The sequence below is a fragment of the Coregonus lavaretus genome (genome assembly GCF_964263955.1).
Source record: "Coregonus lavaretus genome assembly, chromosome: 7".
In the NCBI taxonomy this organism is placed as follows: domain Eukaryota; kingdom Metazoa; phylum Chordata; class Actinopteri; order Salmoniformes; family Salmonidae; genus Coregonus; species Coregonus lavaretus.
In genome coordinates this window covers 53,954,495-53,976,718 of record NC_139994.1, presented here as the reverse complement: position 1 = coordinate 53,976,718, position 22,224 = coordinate 53,954,495, and the positions used below count along the sequence as shown (strand labels likewise).

General features: G+C 45.2%; 1 protein-coding gene across 1 annotated transcript in view; it reads right to left on the bottom strand.

The window, feature by feature from the left end:
* Positions 1-22,224, bottom strand: part of LOC311132984 (multiple PDZ domain protein-like) — an 84,088-nt gene that overhangs the window by 4,396 nt on the left and 57,468 nt on the right. The window contains 17 exon segments of the mRNA XM_084166389.1: positions 1,548-1,670; positions 1,879-1,919; positions 2,026-2,128; positions 2,281-2,367; positions 3,062-3,209; positions 4,468-4,661; positions 10,037-10,120; positions 11,198-11,346; positions 11,957-12,122; positions 13,000-13,074; positions 13,511-13,603; positions 14,969-15,049; positions 15,229-15,304; positions 16,671-16,762; positions 17,069-17,265; positions 18,797-18,953; positions 21,675-21,737. Of these exon segments, the coding sequence (XP_084022515.1) occupies positions 1,548-1,670; positions 1,879-1,919; positions 2,026-2,128; positions 2,281-2,367; positions 3,062-3,209; positions 4,468-4,661; positions 10,037-10,120; positions 11,198-11,346; positions 11,957-12,122; positions 13,000-13,074; positions 13,511-13,603; positions 14,969-15,049; positions 15,229-15,304; positions 16,671-16,762; positions 17,069-17,265; positions 18,797-18,953; positions 21,675-21,737 (1,929 nt within the window).

Sequence of the window (22,224 nt, the reverse complement as noted above, 5' to 3'; positions counted from 1 at the left end):
CTGTAACCACAACCCCCACCTGTGGACGTCGGGCCCTCATACCACCCTCATGGAGTCTGTTTCTGACCGTTTGAGCAGACACATGCACATTTGTGGCCTGCTGGAGGTCATTTTGCAGGGCTCTGGCAGTTATCCTCCTGCTCCTCCTTGCACAAAGGCGGAGGTAGCAGTCCTGCTGCTGGGTTGTTGCCCTCCTACGGCCTCCTCCACGTCTCCTGATGTACTGGCCTGTCTCCTGGTAGCGCCTCCATGCTCTGGACACTACGCTGACAGACACAGCAAACCTTCTTGCCACAGCTCGCATTGATGTGCCATCCTGGATGAGCTGCACTACCTGAGCCACTTGTGTGGGTTGTAGACTCCGTCTCATGCTACCACTAGAGTGAAAGCACCACCAGCATTCAAAAGTGACCAAAACATCAGCCAGGAAGCATAGGAACTGAGAAGTGGTCTGTGGTCACCACCTGCAAAACCAGTCCTTTATTGGGGGTGTCTTGCTAATTGCCTATAATTTCCACCTGTTGTCTATTCCATTTGCACAACAGCATGTGAAATGTATTGTCAATCAGTGTTGCTTCCTAAGTGGACAGTTTGATTTCACAGAAGTGTGATTGACTTGGAGTTACATTGTGTTGTTTAAGTGTTCCCTTTATTTTTTTGAGCAGTGTATATCTAAACCACTGCTTTGTGTTTTGCCTGTTTTATTTCACCCTGAAGGGATACAAATGTGATTGTTTTCCATTAAAGTGTAAAAAAGAAACAAAAATAGCTTCTTAGCAAAGGGCAATTTCTCAAGCAAGAATTTTGCTAGGACTGTCTGGGAATGGTCTGAGTGGGCTTTTGAAGGGATACCAACATAGATATTATATTCAAGACATCCACACAGGCCCTCTGTTCTGTTACATTTTATGGGCTCAGTGCAGTAGAGTTATATATATATATTCCTAGATGGCTTGCTGCTCTACTATTGTCTGCTGCCAGTCTGTCTGTGGGGGCTACAATGGTTAGTTTGTCTGTCCTTCTGCAGGAGGCCATCCGCCATCGCTTTCAGCTGTAAAGGCCCTCAAGCCTAATAGTCCCAACCAACGTGATGACTTGAAACTGACTAAGGGGAGTATTTAGACTTGAGATACAATTTTCACGCAAATCCCACATTGACGTCACTGAACGATTTACGGAAAAAGTCTGAGTTACACACACGAATCTCAAATCTGAATAGCCTACAGCCCCAAATGAACCAGACACAAGTGAAGGGGTGATACACTTAGTTGGAAATATTCTAGAAGTTGACTTAATACAGATGTTTGTGCTTGCATTTGTGGCTTTGGAGAATTTGTATGACCGACATGTCGACATGTTGAAGCTCCTGACTGTTAAATTGCATCTCAAAACAAATCTCTCTTTCGGGTAAACATTTAGTGAGCAGATTCCATGTGATCTGCAGAGTCTGACTTTCTATGAGGGTCCTTGAACTCAACCAACAACATAGCCTACATAACCCATATTCTGTTTAACAGGACCCTACAGCCGCTGCTGTACCAACCCACCTTGAGTTTGTGTGTCTGGACAGCGAGGCTAGTAGGGTTCATCATGGCGATGAAGATGGGCACATCACCCAGGGGACTGCCCACTCCACCCGCAATACTGATGCCCAATGAGTCAGTGGGGCCCTATGAGGAAAGGCAACCAATTACACAAAGTACTCCAAAATCACTACAACCACAAGTTGTAGTAAGTTACCCCACATAAAACACATATAGAAATAGTAGTAGTGAAAAACCAGTACAATCTGTATGTTGCATTTATCTTAATACAAGGTCATGCTAAAAATTGTTTTGTTTTTCAGAATAATTATACATTTTATAAAAGAACACTGACCTTTGTGAATTCAACACTTCTGATCTGCTGGTGGTCCAGTGCTGTGTAAACAACAACGGTAAACAGCCCAAATGAATCAAGCCAAATGAATCAAGCCAGCTTTAGTTTTTCAATCCACAACATGTTTATCAACTGAAAATGTCTTACACTCCTGATTTGTGTGTTGTAAGCTGTCACAGTCCACTTTGAGGCTTCCAGAGGAGGCTGACAGAGAGAGAGGGGTCACCTTGCAGCTGTCTGTTTCACTCATCTACCCAAACACAAGGGAAGGGAAACTTAATATGAATAGCATAAGTGGGTCATATCTGTTAGATGCATTTCTGTCTGAACATGCTGTAATGTTGCCCTCCTAAACAGTCCCCAGCATATAATTAAGGTCCAGAAAACAAAATGGCAGCTTACCTGACTGCTCTGTGAGAACCTCCTCTCAGAGTGGAAGGGCCCGGCTTTAAATCTGCCCACCTCCATCACTATGGGTCCCACACCGCACTGCAACACAAACATGTAAACATGTAAACATGTAAACATACAAACACATGAAATTGTTTTTTAACTAAACAAACTATCAAAAGAACAGATGCTAGTGTTGTATTCTACACCAACCATTGGGAAAAGAGCCAATACAACACAATACAACAAATTCCCCAATACATAAATTATCAACAATTTGTAACTTAATTTGAGACAACAAAAACATTGAACACAGCCTGGTCCCAGATCTGTTAGTGATGTATAGCCAAAGCCTGTGGTTTTGTCTCCTGAGTGGCGCAGTGGTCTAAGGCACTGAATCGCAGTGTTAACTGTGCCACTAGAGATCATGGTTCGAATCCAGGCTCTGTCGCAGCCGGCCGCGACCGGGAGACTCATGGGCGGCGCACAATTGGCCCAGCGTCGTCCAGGGTAGGGGAGGGAATGGCCGGCAGGGATGTAGCTCAGTTGATAGAGCATGGCGTTTGCAACGCCAGGGTTGTGGGTTTGATTCCCACGGGGGGCCAGTATAAAAAATAAAATAAAAAGATGTATTCACTAACTGTAAGTCGCTCTGGATAAGAGCGTCTGCTAAATGACTAAAAATGTAAAATGTAAATCATGTATATGTATCTAGCAAGACGGCAAAAACAGATCTGGGACCAGGCTTTATTTGACCCAGATGGAACTTCCCACGGTTCCTTTATAGGCTCACCTTCAGCAGCTCGGCCACTAACTCCTGTGTGGCGTTTCTGACGTCTTCCTTGTCAACGGACAGGATCTGGTCTCCCTGCATCAGCCTCCCGTCACTCTCCACCACGCCTCCTTCTACTATGTCCGACACAAACACCCCTGTGTCGTTCCTGTTGGGGATAGAAACATCATCGTATTACATTTACATTTTAGTCATTTAGCAGACGCTCTTATCCAGAGCGACTTACAGTTAGTGCATACATTATTTTATTTTTTTCATACTGGCCCCCCCGTGGGAATCGAACCCACAACCCTGGCGTTGCAAACACCATGCTCTACCAACTGAGCTACATCCCTGCCGGCCATTCCCTCCCCTACCCTGGGCCAATTGTGCACCGTCCCATGGGTCTCCCGGTCACGGCCGGCTACAACAGAGCCTGGATTCGAACCAGGATCTCTAGTGGCACAGCTAGCACTGCGATGCAGTGCCTTAGACCACTGCGCCACTCGGGTATGAGTGAACCAGGGTTTATGTTGTGTTGTGTTAGTGTGAGTGCTTGGTGTCTCTGTGCATGTGTCTGTCATTTGTGTGTGAGAATGTTGTAGTTAGGGTTAGATAGATCCAAGATCAAATCAAATGATGTACTTTTAAGTGTAATACTTTTTTGTGTCGTTACAAAATGTTGTATTTAACTAATAGGCTGTGGAAATAATTGTTCTCTCTGAGGAAAATCAGGTATCTATCAATCAATCAGGTACAAATGTAAATCACATGCACACCTCCTGCTGTGGTTCGTTGATGTCCATTTTGTTTTACCCCAGTAAGAGGCATGGCGGTTCAGGATCTATAGGTTAAGGTAAAGCAGGTTCCAAAGCAGGGTAGAATGACCCAAATACACTGAAGGCAGACCCAGGTAAAAAGCCAGGGTATCTAGATTGGTGTATGTGGGACTTGTCTATCTACTAGGGCAAGGGCTGGGTATCTTTGGAAATTTGTTCTGTTCCGATACCCGTTCCAGTTATGACTCTTCAATTCGGTACCGGTTGTAGAATGTTTCCTTTTTCGTTTCCTATGTTGAATGAAGAACACATTTAAATCTTGAAATGCCTAATATGGTTTTCTAGCAACTAGTCAATTCACTGACCGAAGTCAATCACTGAGTTAGGAAAGGTCACACACCTTGAACCCTGCTGCTTAACAACCTGTGGCCTACACACACACTATCCACTGCTCTACTGAGTCTAGTAGGGGCTTAGTAAATCTCTGATGGGATGCTGTAATGTATTTAATCCTAAATACTTGAGGGACCCTCCATCCTAGTGAAAGAAAGCTTCTCTCCAACATCCTTACAGACATCCATTTTAGGACAGCCATTTTTTACGGTGTCCATTTGAGGAAATCCCATAAATGTTTATAGGTTCTATTACCTTCTCCCCACAATGCTGAGGCCAAGGCCCTGGCCAGGCTTCTTGTTCAACTCCACGGTGAAGGCATCCCACAGGTCCTCCTCCTTGTACTGAGCCTCGTCCCTGTACACGCTCAGACGTACCCGCTGAGGGGTCTGGCGCAGCACGTTGATAGCTTCGTCATGAGTGGCCACGCGCAGGTCAATGCCATTCACCTGCGGAGAGAGGGAAGGAGGAAGGAGAGAGGGAAGGAGGGAGGAGAGAGGGTATAGGGAGGAGGAAGAGAGATGAAAGAGTGAGAATACATTATTCTAGTTTTATTGATACCCACATAAATGGATGAATTATTAATAATTAATGAAGAATCTCTAAAATTCAAAAATCGATAGATTAATGAATGAATTAACAATCTTCATGTTCCCACAAGGAAACCAACATTTAACAGGCAAAAGGGGAGTGTGTCCCCACAGGCATTTGATACATTTAACTTTGAGTAACAGCTCTCTCTCATATACATTTTTTATAAGCTTGGCACATCTGGGTCTGAAATGGAGCACATCATTCAATAAACAGGACACAGACAGAAGATCTAAACAGCACGCTGTGTCCTTTCCAAGTGCTTTATTTTTTTCACAGCACGATCACATAATGCCCCTACATTTGCATGCTCATCTGCATTTGGCCAATGCATGCCGTTTGTATTTTGGTCACTGTGACGAGTACTGAGGCTACGAAGAGGTAGGAATCAACAATGTAAAGGTTTACTTAACATTGAGCAAGAGAACAACAAAGAGCGAGTACACGACATGACACTAACAATCACACACAACACAACACTGAACAGTCCAGGGCTATATAGGGGTGATGATGAGGTGCAGGTGCGCTGGAGGTGATTAGGGTGTGTTGGGTTTCCATTCCGGTGTTGCCGAGGTGGTGCACTCAGACCGGTGGCTCAGTAGACCGGCGAATCAGAGTGCTGGAGGGGAGCAACGGGAGGAGACGTGACAGTACCCTCCCGCGGACGCGCGGCTCCCCCGGACGACCCCGAGGATGAGGAGCGGGCCGGTCACTGCGGTGACGAAGGTCCCGAATGCCGGAAGACCTGTTGGCACAGGACCTCAGCAACCTGGAGAGCAGAAGGAAGACCCGTTAGTGGCAAAAGACGGCATGATTTGGAGAAACGATCTACGACCACCAGGACTGTGGTGAAGCCGTCAGAATGTGGGAGGTCGGTGACAAAGTCTATGGACAGGTGTGACCAAGGTCGCTGAGGCACTGGGAGAGGAACTAGTTTGCCTGCCGGGGCGTTCCGAGGTGTCTTCGTTTGGGCACATACGGAACAGGAGTTGATATAGCGGGAGACATCAGTAGCCAAGGTGGGCCACCAGTATTTCTGTGAGAGAAAATGTAGGGTGCGCGTCATACCGGAGTGCCCTGCCGTAAGGGTGGTGTGCGCCCAGATCAGCAGGCGGTCCCGGACCCTGGTGGGTACATACACACGCCCCGGAGGGGCGTTGGCAGGCGCTGGGTCCTCCTGAGCCGCCAGGCGAATGTCTTCGTCCACATCCCAAATGACAGGTGCCACAATGAGAGACGGAGGCAGGACAGGACCCCCCAGATCCTTACTTTCTCCGGTATGGTGCATCCTGGAGAGTGCGTCGGCCTTCACATTCTGGGATCCTGGGTGGTAGGACAGAATAAACTAAAATAGAGTAAGAAATTGGGCCCACCTGGCTTGACGAGAGTTCATCCGTGTCGCTGCCCGTATGTGCTCCAAATTCCGGTGGTCAGTGAGAATCCGGAATGGATGGACTGCGCCCTCCAGCCAGTGTCTCCATTCCTCCAGAGCGAGGACCACCGTCAACAGCTCCCGGTCTCCAACTCCATAGTTCCTCTCTGAGGGGGTAAGCTTTTTCGAGAAAAAAAAAACCTCCAGGATGAAAAGGCGAGCTGGTTCTGGGTGTTTTAGGAGGGGCGCTGTGGTGAACCTCTCCTTCAGCCTCTTGAAGGCAGCGTCAGCCTCAGGGTTCCAGGCCAGCTTCTGAGGCCCACCCTTAAGGAGAGAGGTGAGCAGGGCGGCTATTGAGCTGAAGGACCTGATGAAACGCTGGTAGAAATTTGCAAAGCCCAGGAAGCTCTGTAGGCCCTTGATGGTGGTGGGGACTGGCCATGACCTGACAGCATCTGTCTTCGCTCTTTCCATGAACACCCCCTGAGGACTGATCCTGTATCCCAGGAAGGAGATGGCCTGTTGGTGGTATTCGCATATCTCCCCCTTCACCAACAGGCTGTGTTCCCGGAGGAGGAGTAGTACCGTTCGGATGTCCCTGACGTGCTCCTCGAACGTAGCCGAGTAGATCAGGATATCGTCGATGTACACCACCACCTGTCTACTCAGCATGTCTCGGAACACGTCATTGACGATGGACTGGAACACGGAAGGTGTGTTGGCAAGGCCGTAGGGCATGACGCAGTATTCATAGTGGCCTGAGGTAGTGCTGAATGCCGTCTTCCACTCGTCTCCTTCCCGGATTCGGATCAGCTTGTAGGCACTCCTCAGGTCCAACTTGGTAAAGTACCGGGCCCCTCGCAGCTGCTCGATGGCTGACGGAACCAGAGGGAGGGGGTACCGGTACTTGGTGGGAACTGCATTCAGCCCCCGGTAGTCAATGCACAGCCTCAGTCCTCCGTCTTTTTTGGCCACGAAGAAGCTGGCGCAGGCAGGAGAGGTAGAGCGTCTGATGAACCCCTGTTTCAGGGTCTCCGCCAAATACTTCTCCATGGCCTCAGTCTCCGCTATGGAAAGGGAGTAAATGCGACTCGTAGGGGAGTGTTGTCCCTCCAACAGGTCAATGGCACAGTCCCAGGGCCTGTGAGGAGGGAGACACTTAGCCTTGGAGGCATATAAGACATCGGAGACATCTGCGTACTCATGTGGAATGTTGGGCTGGAGGGCGGACTCCGGACTCTCCATTGACGTGGAACAACAAACCACCGGCAGGCAGGTCTTCCGGCATGAGGGGGACCAGGCTGTGATCCTCTTGGTGATCCAATTGATGGTGGGGTTGTGTAGTCTGAGCCAGGGCAATCCCAAGACGATCCAGTGAAGGGGTGACGTGACGATGTGGAAGGACAGCTCCTCATGGTGCTCCGGTAGTGTGGGAATGGTGATGGTAATGGGGAGAGTGACGTGCGTAATGGTGCCTGATCCAAGTGGTTTATTGTCCAGCGAGGTGACGTGTAACGGAGAAGGCAGTGGCATGGTGGGCAACCCCCATTCAGAGACCAGCTCTCTATCGATAAGGTTCCCCTCTGATCCGGAATCTATCATTGCCGTGGAAAGCGAAGAGAAGGAAGAACAATTCCCCGTCAGGGGAACTAAAAACAATAGTTTAGTGACAGATGATGACGGAACACTCACGGAGCGGCGACTGGAGTCATACCGCCTAGATAGGGAGCAGCCAGGAGATCTGTGATCTGTGGTGATGTAGGGGGTGCTGCCCACCTCCATGGGTGAGGACTCGGAGGCAGGGCGGCTTCCATAGCTCAGATGGGGTGAGCGTTGAGGCTTCGGGTGGTGTTGGGAACGCCTTCGGTCTCTCAACATGTCGTCGAGACAAATGGACATGGCGATGAGAGTATCAAGGTCCATCTCGTCGTCCCGACATGCGAGTTCCTTCGTGATGTCCTCCCGTAAGCCTCTCCTGAAGGCAGTGCGCAGAGCACGCCCATTCCAGCCGGAAGACGCCGCCACCGTGCAAAAGCTCAGGGCGTACTCGAACGCAGCCTCCTCTCCCTGGTATAGCCGGAGGAGACGCTCACCCCCGTCCTTTCCCTCCGTGGGATGATCGAACACCGCCCTGAACCGATCGAGGAAGGTGGAGTGGGGAAGCGCCGCGGACTCACCTCCTTCCCAGACTGCCGTGGCCCAATCCAGGGCCTTTCCCTTCAGTAGCGAAATCACCAGCGCTATCCAGACGTTGGTGATAGCACAGGAGGAGGTGGACTAGGAGCACTCGCCGCTCCCTGAGCTGGAACCGGAGCGATGGTCAGTTTATGCAGCGTTTGGAGCACTTCCTGTATGGAGGCGTTCAGCTGGGCAATCTGCTGCTGGTGCTGGTCCACGTGCTGGGAAACTCCAGGAGGATTACCTGCTGCATCCATCTTCGTGAGCTGTGTGATTCTGTGATGAGTACTGAGGATACGAAGAGGCAGAACGCAGACGCAGGAATCAACAATGTAAAGGTTTACTTAACACTGAGCAAGAGCACAACAAAGAGCGAGTACACGACATGACACTAACAATCACACACAACACAACACTGAACAGGCCAGGGCTATATAGGTGTGGTGATGAGATGATGGTGCAGGTGCGCTGGAGGTGATTAGGGTGTGTTGGGTTTCCATTCCGGTGTTGCCGAGGTGGTGCGCTCAGACCGGTGGCTCAGTAGACCGGCGAATCAGAGCGCCGGAGGGGAGCAACGGGAGGAGACGTGACAGTCGCACGTCCCTGGAATTGGAATTTGTGTGTGTGTGTGTGTGATTGAGAGTGAGTGAGAGAGAGAGAGTGAAAAACAAACAGATTTGTCAATATAAAAACGCGGCAGCAAGAGTACAATCTCTAGCATTTGATATTGTTCCTATGTATATAAACACTGTAGGCTCAAACACATTGACAAACATGAATATTGGTTAAGGATGTGAATAATGTAACATACACAGTCAACAGCTAGCATGAGGGTAGGTCTATACATTTTCAAAACCTTGTCTGGTAATAACACCAAAATGTACTTAGCTTAGAGCTGAGAACCGCAACCTATTCTAAGGGTCCATATCAAGCGGAAATAGCCCATTAGCATTGCATGGCTTTTCCCATAGCAGACTGAAATGGGTCACTAATGACATTGGTTCTGCTTGAACCACAGAATGGGTGGCCACTCTCTCACTCTCCCCCTGACCCTATCATGAGCAGTATGAATACTACGGCTTGGCTCGGGCCCAAAGTGAAATACTGAGGGTGGGGGTGGGGGGCAATTAAGTCATAAGGGTGTGTGCGTGTGTTGAAAAGGGGTTAGTGAGGTGCTTCCAGACCCATTGACTGAGCTACCATGACTAACTGCCCCGGTCACACCCCTAGAGTGCCTCCATAACAAAGCAAAGGGCAAAGGAGTGGCTGTCAGAGAGTTAAGCTGGCTATTAAGATGTCATTCTATATATCATGACATCTATACATGCTGACTGTTTATACAATACATAGGCAATATAATTTTAGATGTAATATATTATTCAAGTGAAATTGCAAAGTTCTTCTTTAGACTACGAACCAAATCCTTAGATTCTTAAGATTCACTTAGGTATTGCAATGCAAAGTGTGAAATACGTGCCCATATCTCAAGTTAGGATTGGGTTCTCCTATCTGATATTGTCCATCATACGGGATTGCTGAAGGTGTATGGGCCTGGCCACGTATTCATAAATAGTCTCAGAGTAGGAGGGAGTGCTGATCTAGGATCAGTTTTGCCTTTTATATCACAATGAGATTACACAGATGGGGGGGATCTGATCCTAAATGATGAACACATTCCAATACCTCCAGGATCTGGTCCCCAGCCCAAAGTCTCCCATCCTTGGAGGCAGCTCCCTCCTCATAGACCTCGTGAATGATGATGGTCCCCTAGAGAAAGAGAAAGAAAATAAGAGAGGAGAGAGAGAGGAGAAAAAACAAGTGAGGAAATTGGAGAGGTGTGTGGTAGGAGGGAAGGAGAAATAGAATATAATATGCCATTTAGCAGACGCTTTTATCCAAAGCGACATACAGTCATGTGCGCATACATTTTTACGCATGGGTGGTCCCGGGGATCGAACCCACTACCCTGGCATTACAAGTGCCGTGCCCTACCCATTGAGCTACAGAGGACCACAAGATAGAGGGAGGAGGGATGAACGAAGATTACATTGAGAATAGTCAGATAGAGAGAGAGAGAAATGAAGATCATACAATGACAAGATGAAGGAGTTCAGGAATACATGTGAGGCAGAGTGGAACAGGTTGATACTAGATGGAGTCTTTGTGTGTGGGTGTCTATGGGGGAGGGTGGAGGAGGAAGGGGGTGGGGGGGTTTGGGGGATGGGGGGGGGGGTCATTCTCAGGTCAACGGTCACATTCCAGGCCTGGATATTGTCTCCTGTGGCTGAGGCTAGACAAATGGCTATTCCTCAGGCCTGGCTGAGCAAACAGAATGGAGGGGAGAGAGGAGGAGCGGTGTGTGTGTGTGTGTGTGTGTGTGTGTGTGTGTGTGTGACAGACTGCATCACTTCCTATATTTATTTGCCATTCCACTGCCTCCACAGCTATTTCAGACCTGGGATACTACTACCAGTTCTAAAAGCAAAGGAACAAAAGAGGGTGGCATATCTTTCAACTTTGTGTCATTATGTAAGTAGTGGTTCTCCTCCTAATGTTAGTGGTTGAACTTGGGACCAATTGTTTCTTATGTATTGTTAAAACTACAGATAAAACTATGTACATATGTAAAACTATGTAAAACGAACCCAGATTCGTTGTCAGTATCTGTCAATTTGCAATCTGTTAATTGGGATCCAACAACCTTTATGTTCATATATTATTCCAAAATATAAGTTCTGATATTATTCTATAACACGAGGGGACACTTCAAAAGCCCACAGTCATATCCACAGTCATCACAGAGCTGCTTTGATGAAAAGTTCCTTGGCGTGGTCTTTGGCCTACCAGTAGAGTATCACAGCCCCCCACGATGCTGAGGCCCAGGCCTGTGTGGCCCTTGGAGATGTCTATGGTGGTTTCACAGCCGGGGATGATGGGACAGGTCACAGGGTCAGAGGAGGCCAGAGTGCCAGGGGTGGACGAGCGACTAGAGCCTGATGAGAGAGAGCGGGAAATTGAGATGAAAGGATCAAATAAATATATTCCTTCTAGCCTGGTCCCAGATCTGTGTGTGCTTTTAGCCAACTCTGATTATTATTGGCATGCCATTCAATATACCCCAATGACAAAAATATTGGCTAAAGCACATATCCATTTGATGCCAGGCTAAAATCAGACTAGAATATCTTCAGACACTGTAGACAAGGTATACAAGGCATACAGTGCATTCAGACCCCTTCACTTTTTTCACATTTTGTTACGTTACTGTCTTATTCCCCCACAAAAAAACTGAAATATCAAATTGACTGTATAAGGTATATTTAGGTTATATTGCTCTTTGGAGTTTTGGCTGGGGTTCTGTATAAGCACTTTGTGACAACTGCTGATGTAAAAATTTCTATACCAAGTGATTGCCCGATAAGCATATCACTCTGCTATAACTAACTGAGTGAATCATACTTCTTTCAGATTTTGTACTATAACTAGCTCCAATATTTAAGTTATGTAAAACATCCTCAGTTAGGTTGTTTATGCTTAATAAACCCAAATGCTAATGATCTATCGCATTTCTTCCTGACAACAAATGACAAGCGGTTTACTCACTCCGGATTGGCTCTGACTCAGGCTGTCCCAGGGTAGCCATGGAGATGCTAGGGATTCTGGGTAGGCTGGTGGCCTGACCAGTACAGTTGGGGAGAAGGGGCGATGACTCGTCTGTGCAGATAGTCAATTTCACTGAGCCTTTGGCGTTCATCAGTAGAGAGTGGACCTGAAATGTAAAAAAAAAACGTATTTGGATACACACTTAGAAAAAAAGGTGCAATCTAGAACCTAAAAGGGTTATGCGACTGTCCCCATAGTAGAACCCTTTGGAGAACCCTTTTTGGTTCCCTTTTCACAGATGGTCCTACATAGAACCCAATAGGGTTCTACCTGGAACCAAAAAGGGTTATCATATGGGGACAGCCGATGAACCCTTTTGGAACCCTTTTTTTCTAAGAGGGTAGTCCCCAACAGATGGTCTATATAGAGGGGCTATGCGTTCTATGGAAAATAACGAACGACGTGGAAGGTGTGTTCGACAACGTACTAGCGGAGTGGAACTGACCTTTCACGGAGTTGCATTATTTTCCAGAGAATGGATAGAGCCCGGAGTTGATTATCCCTTTTATACCATGGCTATAATTTAACACATTTGCCGCTAGAAATGTGTTCATTTTCTGGTATAACTGTGTTCAACATCCACTGAAGTAGCTAGCAAGTTTACTAGATAGCTACAGTAGTTGCCGTGGTAACCAACCAAACAGACTTGCTAGTTTAGTTAACCAAACCATCAGTCCTAGCTTGCTATTATGAAAATCTAATTTAACAATACCAATACTGTTTTCAATTCGACTTTTGCTTTCAAAAGCAGCTCAAACAAAACGTGAAAATTAACTATAGCCATTGAATTCTACCATGTAAATATACCGTGTGGTATATGGAAATAATACACGCTTTAGAATGCCCTTCAAGCCAATCAGAAAGGAGTATTCAACAATGCCATGGTATACGTTAAACTAACACTCAACAAGCTAATCATCTAAATATACATTAACCCTGGCCGTAGGGTGTGTGTCTAAAATGGCTGCAGAGGCAGATCTTACCCTCTCCACAGTGTAGCCCGTCACTGGCTCATCCTCCACAGCCAGGAGTTTATCTCCAGATTTGATGCTGCCGTCCTGCATAGAGTAATACAGGACTGGTGTTAGAGAATGTTTTGCATGCGTAAAATGTGGCCATCCAATTAGCATAACACGTAGAATTGTCCCAATAGGTTTTTCTGGAGAGCATTGTTCTTTAAAGATAGTCATGGACCGCTACAGGATTTTGTTCCAACCCAGCAATTTACTGATTCAACTAATCAAGGTCCTAATGAGCAGTTATTTACATTTTCGCAGATGCTCTTATTTCATATTTATTTTCCGTACTGGTTCCCTGTGGGAATCGAACCCACAACCCTGGCGTTGCAAGTGCCATGTTCTACCAACTCACACGATACCAGTTATATTAGGTGGGTTAGTGCTGGGCTGGAACAAAAGCCTGCTCCCCTTGTGGGTCTCCCAGAACACTTCTATAGAGGATACCTGTAGAGTAAGAAACACTAGAGTGACAAACCTTTCCTGCTGGTCCTTTTTCAGTTATACTCTGAATCACCACCCCATTCTTGGTGTCCTCCTCACTGAAAGTGATGCCGAATCCACCCTCCTCCTAGAGATAAACAGTGATAATGTACTTGAATTTTACTCGATAACTCCCTGTCAACCATAATTATAGGCACTATGAATCACAATTGAAAACATAATTATGCACATGAAATATGCATGACGACGCATTAAACATGAACATAGCGAGCAATAGATCAGAAACATCACAATGCAAGAACGGTTTGTTTTGTAAATTGTGAGGCATTTTGGAACATTATGGTTCTACCTACATCAGAGACGCTATTGTACGCTTTTTTCAGACAAGAATAAAGTGGCTGGAGTAGTAGAAAAAACTAGTGCCAGTGTTGTGTTCATTAGGCATGAAACCGAAGAAAATGGTCAGAAACCGAAATAAATGGGGAGGTAACATCTGAACTTGAACAACACAAAACACTTAATTACATTTTCCGTTACAAAATGTTTTGGTACAATGTGCCGTGATGAACACTACCCAGCTTCACTCAGCATCTTGATCTTTTGTTCCTGGAGAGTGTGCGGAAGTAACAGGGAAGTATGTGTCTGGTATGTGCCCATACCAGATGTTACCTTCATACCGTGATCCTCTAATATACTATTACATAATAAACCATGTGGATAGACAGCTAGGCTGAGACTCCCATCCAGGTGTTTGGCTTGTCAGAAGACCCATTAAATTAGAATAGGTTGACATCCCCCTCTCTCATTCTTTCTTTCTTTCTCTCTCTCTGTCTGTCTATCCTGCTCTCTCTCAGTTCCTGGGGTAGATTGCTGTCGTCCCTCGATCATTCGCTTCCCTCTCTCTTGTAGCAGCCTGTCCAATTAGAATAGGCCTATCTCTCTGTCTCTCTCTCTCTGTCTCTCTCTCTCTCTCTCTCTCTCTCTCTCTTTCTCTCTCTCTCTCTCTATGTGTCTCTCTCTGTCTCTCTTGTAGCAGCCTGTCCAATTAGAATAGGCCCATCTCTCTCTCTTGCTCTCTCTTTTTCTCTCTGTCTCTCTCTCTCTCTCTCTCTCTGTCTCTCTCTCTCTCTCTCTCTCTCTCTCTCTTTCTCTCTCTCTCTCTCTATGTGTCTCTCTCTGTCTCTCTTGTAGCAGCCTGTCCAATTAGAATAGGCCCATCTCTCTCTCTTGCTCTCTCTTTTTCTCTCTGTCTCTCTCTCTCTCTCTCTCTCTCTCTCTCTCTCTTTCTCTCAGCAGCCTATCAAACTAGAACAGGCTATTTCCACCCCCCTCCCGCTCTCTCTTTCTTTCTTTCTCTCTACTTCCCTTTGTTTTATGACCTCGTCAATAAAACCTTTTCCTGAAGAGGTCTGAGGTTATATAACTCATAGCAGCACGGGAGCGTCTCCAGGTAACTCATAGCAGAGCAGCACGGGAGTCTTGAGTGTCTCACCTTCGGCAGTATGACGTGCTGCACGTATTTCAACATGTCGACATTGATCGCTGAGGGTGCAATGGAAGAACATGTTTCCAGCTGTGAAAAAATGAATAATAAGAGATTGAAAGAGTAGAATATTTGAGTGTATTTTCAGTCATTGAGCTGCTTCACACTGTAAGGACTTTTATATGCGTGTGTGTGTGTGAATGCCCACATGTGTGTATGTACTATGCCTTTGTGTGCACATGCCTGCATGTGTGTGTGTGTGTGTTTACCTCTGTCTGGGGCTCCAGGGTGTCTCCATGCTCCCTCACTGGTCCCACAGCCATCTGGTTGAGAGCATCTGTGTTCCTGCCCACCAGTCAAAACTCAGAGTAAATCACTAATCGGAGTAAATCACACCCAGCTTTCTTCCTGTCTGAGACTCATAGCTCATATGAATCACTAAGCCTGCATCCCAAATGCCACCCCTTCCCCTTTACAGTGCACTACTTTTTTTCTTAAATTGTTGGACATAAAAAATTATGGAAATCTGTTCCAAAGTATTCCTTCGCATAATAGACAGATATATAATAACATATAATCATGTTTACATATCTTGCATTACTCATCTCCTATGTATATACTGTATTCTATACTATTCTACTGTATCTTAGTCTATGTCGCTCTGACATTGCTCGTCCATATATTTATTTATATATTCTTAATTTCGTTGCTTTACTTAGATTTCTGTGTATTGGGTATATGTTGTGAAATTGTTAAATATTTATTGTTAGATATACTGCACTGTCGGAGCTAGAAACACAAGCATTTCGCTACACCCGCAATAACATCTGCTAAACACGTGTATGTGACCAATAAAATTTGATTTGATTATGTGATCGTATGAAATGATTATGTTTTAGTCAACTACTATATCTGTTTGGGCTTCTTGCGGTCAATTTGCAGTTTACAAATGATTTGTAATTATGTTCCGGCCCCCTGACCATACGCTCAAGAAAAAAAAATTGTCCCGCGGCTGAATCTAGTTGATGATCCCTGATGTAGTGAATAGAGTGCCAATTGGGGCGCATCCTGAGTCTGTGAACCACAGTCTAATTGAGGCTATCAGCTGAGTTAAGTAGTGTGTGTTGATCCATGAGTCGAGAATCGCTTATATTGGTCTGATTTATTATGTTTATGTGTGATAACTAGCTGGGTTTTCACAGATTCTGACTGATAATAACACAGGCCGGGAGAAAATTGAAGAAAACATCTTGGGAGTATTGAGATGCCCCTTGTGTCTTCGCTGATATCAAGTTACATCAGTCCTTTGTAAGACCACAGCTCCATCTACTGGGCTTTATATGGTGATGCATTAGACTTGAACTAGTCCTCTGGTATGGAAGGGGCTCAGCTACAACAGTGTTTTCCAACTCCAGTCCTCCACTACCCCCAACAGCACACGTTTTTGTTGTAGTCCAGACAAAAACACCTGAATCAACTCATTGAGGGCTTGATGATTAGTTGACCAGTTGAATCAGGTGAGTTTGTCCGAGGCTACAACAAAAATGTATACTGTTGGGGGTACTGGAGGACTGGAGTTGGAAAACAGAGCTACACTATCTATACATTTTTGTTCTTGTTAAGGCTTGGTAAAGATACTTGAAACAATACTTGGTGGAAGGATGGAGATAAGGACTTGGGATATATGTCCCTGTTTATTTAAATACCCCACCTGATGAAAATGATCTTGACCTTCGACGGGGCGCTTTTGATGATGGAGGAGGCATTCTGGTGACTCCGCCCATACAGAATCTGCCCGTTGATCTGATAGGGTGCAGAAATTCACTTGTTACTACTGTCTTTCATACAAATTTATTCCACTGAATTCGATAAAATATTATTAAATTCAGCAACAGTCATTAGTTTTGCTTGCTTCCTGCAAACCTCAGATAATATTGTCGGGATTAAAATTAAACGTAGATATCAAATCAGAGAGGAAAAGCTAAATCAAGTAATATTTGATGATTCAGACCATATAACACAGTAATACCCACTGGACATCAACTCCTGGTTAAGAACCACCCATCTAGAGCATCTGTGACCACTACATTACTAATCCAAGCCCCTCACCTCCAACAGTTCATCCCCGACCACAACGAGACCATCTTTGCCAGCGGCTCCACTGGGGTCGATCTCGACCACAAACACGCTCATGCGAGAGCGGTCACGGTTGCCAGCCAGACTAAGGCCCAGGCCAGTCTTCCCTTTCTCCAGCTCAATCATGTGCAGAAGCCCTGGGAGGGTGCCATACCTCTGACTGATGTTCTCTGTAGAGAACAGTGGATAGATTGAAATGGGTTGAAACACTGACCAATCCTACTGATGAATGTGAATACAGTGGCAGACTTGACTACGACCTGTGTGTGTTGTATAATTATAATTCACATGTGAAATGATTGAATAGAGCCAAATATAGCTAGAACTCCTGTACTAATCTCCCTGACTCACCTCTCCAGTCTCCACCTCATCAATCGGATCAACACAGGACACACACACACACACGCACACACACACACACACACGCACACGCACACATACACACACACACACACACACACACACACACACACACACACACACACACACACACACACACACACACACACACACACACACACACACACACACACACACACACTGCATTCACCAGGGGCCCAGGAGGGACTATACTGTCCGTAATCAGAAGAGCCCGAGGCCCCATCCAGAAACAACCCCTTTCCCCAACCCCTAGGCCAGGGGTATTCAACTCTTATCCTACGAGGTCCGGAGCCTGCTGGTTTTCTGTTCTACCTGATAATTACTTGCACCCACCTGGTGTCCCAGGTCTAAATCAGTCCCTGATTAGAGGGGAAGAAAATGCAGTGGGACTGGTTTCGAGGTCCAGAGTTGAGGGGACCTAGGCACTTCATTTTGAATAACTGGATAGGTATAATATCACTGTGCTAGCCTAGTTGACTTGCCTTGGGAGCCTAGTAGCAAGACTTACATGGAACTCTATTCCACATCAAGTAACTCATGCAAGCAGTAAAATCAGATTAAAAAACAGATAAAAATACACCTTATGTCCTAAGAGCACACACTAAATGTGTTGTGAAATCTGTTGTGAAATGTAATGTATTGTTGTTGTTTTTATTGTAAATAACTGCCTTTATTTTGCTGGACCCCAGGAAGAGTAGCTGCTGCCTTGGCAGGAACTAATGGGCATCCATAATAAATACAAATAAAAATAGTTAGTTCTTGAAGTGGACTGAAATAGGAGCCGGTACTCATTTTGGGTGTACCGGTGTGTGTTCTGGCCCAATTCAAGCACTGGCAAGACTATGATTGCAATGTGGACGTCCTCTAGTGGCCGATAGGTGCTAGCACATGGGAGGAGGCAAGCCAAGATGGAACTTTCTGAATCCATGGCATAGTCTGCAAGCAAACACTACTGCCTACCCACTGGGATCTTCCTGTAAATCTGAAATGATTTGATAGGTATAAATATGGTAGTAACTGCACATTGTCCTCTTTAGAATTGGTAGGACTTTCCCCTTTCAAATCTATCCAGTTCTCCACAAGTGCCTAGGGAGTAGGGGCTAGGGGTTGGGTTTCTGGACTGGGTCCATGGTCTTATTCATTGTGTAATGATCACTAAGAACATTGTGAGAATCCAGATTACATAACATGGTTAGACAACTTCGGTCCTTTCATGAAGAAGGAGGAAGTTGCCCCTAATGGTCAGTTTTGCCCCTTCCATGGTTAGGATTAAGAGTAAAGGTAAACTGTTCCTAGATCTGTTCATCTCGTCACACTCACTCCAGCTGTAGCCAAACTCATCCTCCTCTTCCGTCTGGGCCGGTTTGTCGGGAATCTCTGTCAGGGTATCCGTGTTTGTCTCTCCAACGTGGGGAACCATGGGAAGGGAGAGGTGAGGAGTGGTGGACGATGTCTTTCCCGCTTCCCGCTTTGGCAGCTGCCACACCACAGAAGTGTTGGGAAAACAGATTTGTTTTGTGGCAAAAAGGCAGATAACAATCGCTTAGTTTCAACGTAGCAGGTTTAGCTGACTACAACCTAAAGCTTGTTAAGTTGAGTCGGTAAAGTACGTTTTAGTCACTCATGTGCAGGTGGACAATTTAAAATAGTATTACCCTATTTTTTAGGGATATTTTTTTTTTATATGCCTAATCAAGGAATGCTTGCTGTAAGCAACGTCATAAGTAGTGTATTTCTAGATTACTTCAATATTCAAGAATGAGTTTAATAACAAATGTTCCTTACTGATAGAATTCAATCCAACCATTGTCCATCTGGTAACACATGCAAATGTACACTTACCTTATGAAACAAGTGCAACACAATAAAAGGCAAACAGGATTATTTTTATAAATTTAGGCAAATTCAAATGCATTTGGATTCCGAATCAAAACATTGCATATTTTGGGGATGAATTTGGGGTTTAATTTGGGCCATTTTAATTTTCACATTTTGCAAAGCGTTGCAAAATTCCGAAATTTGTATCGAAGCTATTTGTAAACAACAAAACACAAAAAATAAAAAAGGATTCAAATAGGTTTAGTGGAAAGATGTTAGGACAGCATGTATGCATGCAAGGCCTGTCCAATATATGTGTCTCCACATATATTCCATAACACAACTGTACAAGCATACATGGAAATAGAAGGTGAAAAGCACAACAACACAAAGACCCACAAACCTTAAACGGAGTAGGAGTGAAAGGGTTAGTTGGGGAGAGGCGTAGGAATAGTCTACTGTGACTCTCAACCTTCTACAGAGAACAGAGAAGAGTCAGTCACTTTTTAGGGCAACAACATTGTGAAACTAAAGGCAGAAACTTCACTCCCACCACTATGAATGAGAGTGAAGTGCTAGGTCTACTAGAAATCCTAATTTAAGATAAATCCCTGCAGGAATTTGATTTGAGACTTCTACGACAATACGTCAAATTACAGGTGTTACCTAAGGTTACAAGACCAGCACCCTTTCAAATACAGTACATGAGCTGTGCTTTGTCTGCTTTGCTCTGAGCTAAATCCAGTGCACCTCAAGTATTTGAAAGTATTTGACATACAGTACCAGTCAAAAGTTTGGACACACCTACTCATTCAAGGGTTTTCCTTTATTTTTACTATTTTCTACATTGTAGAATAATAGTGAAGACATAAAAACTATGAAATAACACATATGGAATCATGTAGTAACCAAAAAAGTGTTAAACAAATCAAAATATATGTTATATTTGAGATTCTTCAAATAGCCACCCTTTGCCTTGACAGCTTTGCACACTCTTGGCATTCTCTCAACCAGCATCATGAGGTAGTCACCTGGAATGCATTTCAATTAACAGGTGTGCCTTCTTAAAAGTTAATTTGTGGAATTTATTTCCTTCTTAATGCATTTGAGCCAATCAGTTGTGTTGTGACAAGGTAGGGGGGGGTATACAGAAGATAGCCCTATTTGGTAAAAGACCAAGTCCATATTATGGCAAGAACAGCTCAAATAAGCAAAGAGAAATGACAGTCCATCATTACTTGAAGACATGAAGGTCAGTCAATACGTAACATTTCAAGAACTTTGAAAGTTTCTTCAAGTGCAGTCGCAAAAACCATCAAGCGCTATGATGAAACTGGCTCTCATGAGGACCGCCACAGGAATGGAAGACCCAGAGTTACCTCTGCTGCAGAGGATAAGTTCATTAGAGTTACCAGCCTCAGAAATTGCAGCCCAAATAAATGCTTCACAGAGTTCAAGTAACAGACACATCTCAACATCAACTGTTCAGAGGGGACTGTGTGAACCAGGCCTTCATGGTCGAATTGCTGCAAAGAAACCACTACTAAAGGACACCAATAAGAAGAAAAGACCTGCTTGGGCCAAGAAACACGAGCAATGGACATTAGACCGGTGGAAATTTGTCCTTTGGTCTGGAGTCCAAATTTGATATTTTTGGTTCAAACCGCTGTGTCTTTGTGAGACGCGGTGTGGGTGAACGGATGATCTCCGCATGTGTAGTTCCCACCGTAAAGGATGGAGGAGGAGGTGTTATGGTGTGGGGGTGCTTTGCTGGTAACACTGTCTGTGATTTATTTAGAATTCAAGGCACACTTAACCAGCATGGCTTTCACAGCATTCTGCAGTGATACGCCATCCTATCAGGTTTGGGCTTAGTGGGACTATTATTTGTTTTTCAACAGGACAATGACCCAACACACCTCCAGGCTGTGTAAGGGCTATTTTACCAAGAAGGAGAGTGATGGAGTGCTGCATCAGATGACCTGGCCTCCACAATCCCCCGACCTCAACCCAAGTGAGATGGTTTCAGATGAGTCGGACAGCAGAGTGAAGGAAAAGCAGCCAACAAGTTGTCAGCATATGTGGGAATTCCTTCAAGACTGTTGGAAAAGCATTCCAGGTGAAGCTGGTTGAGAGAATGCCAAGAGTGAGCAAAGCTGTCATCAAGGGAAAGGGTGGCTATTTGAAGAATCTCAAAGATTAAATCTATTTTGATTTGTTTAACACTTTGTTGGTTACTACATGATTCCATATGCATCACATCATAGTTTTGATGTCTTCACTATTATTCTACAATGTAGAAAATAGTAAAAAATAAAGAAAAACCCTTGAATGAGTAGGTGTGTCCCAACTTTTGACCGGTAGTGTATGTGTTACTAACCTTGTCACTATTGCGCCGCACCATGGCCGCCACTCTCTCCTCGTTGGTGTCCGTGGTTGAGGACTGTTGTGTACAAGAGGGAGACATGAAAAATACATCGCTAGGTATTGTCATCAAATGACATATCAGCAAAGGCTGAACTTACAACGTTGAGACATCATATTGTATTTAAATTGGTGAGGCTTGCATGGGCAATGTCTAAAATGTATAGAATGTACATTCAGAAAAGTAAAAGCATCCATATATATTAAAAACATTAGTTTGAATATAACAGAAAAAGTAGCCTGAGCAAAACATCAGTGGTTGTTTTTTTCTTCAGGAGTTGTGGTTGTATAGGCTTGGCTACACCAGAGTATGGATTGCCCTTGGTCAGAGAAGGTACTGTATACGTTCCACATTGGGAAAACTAAAATGATGCGGCCAGTGAGGTAGGCAGCCCGGTAATCAATATTCCACCCAGGGCTGACCATCTCTCACCCAGGAGCTGACTTAATATATCTGCCTGCCAGCCAGAAACCACCACAGCAACATGCAGTGAACCTTGTGGTTT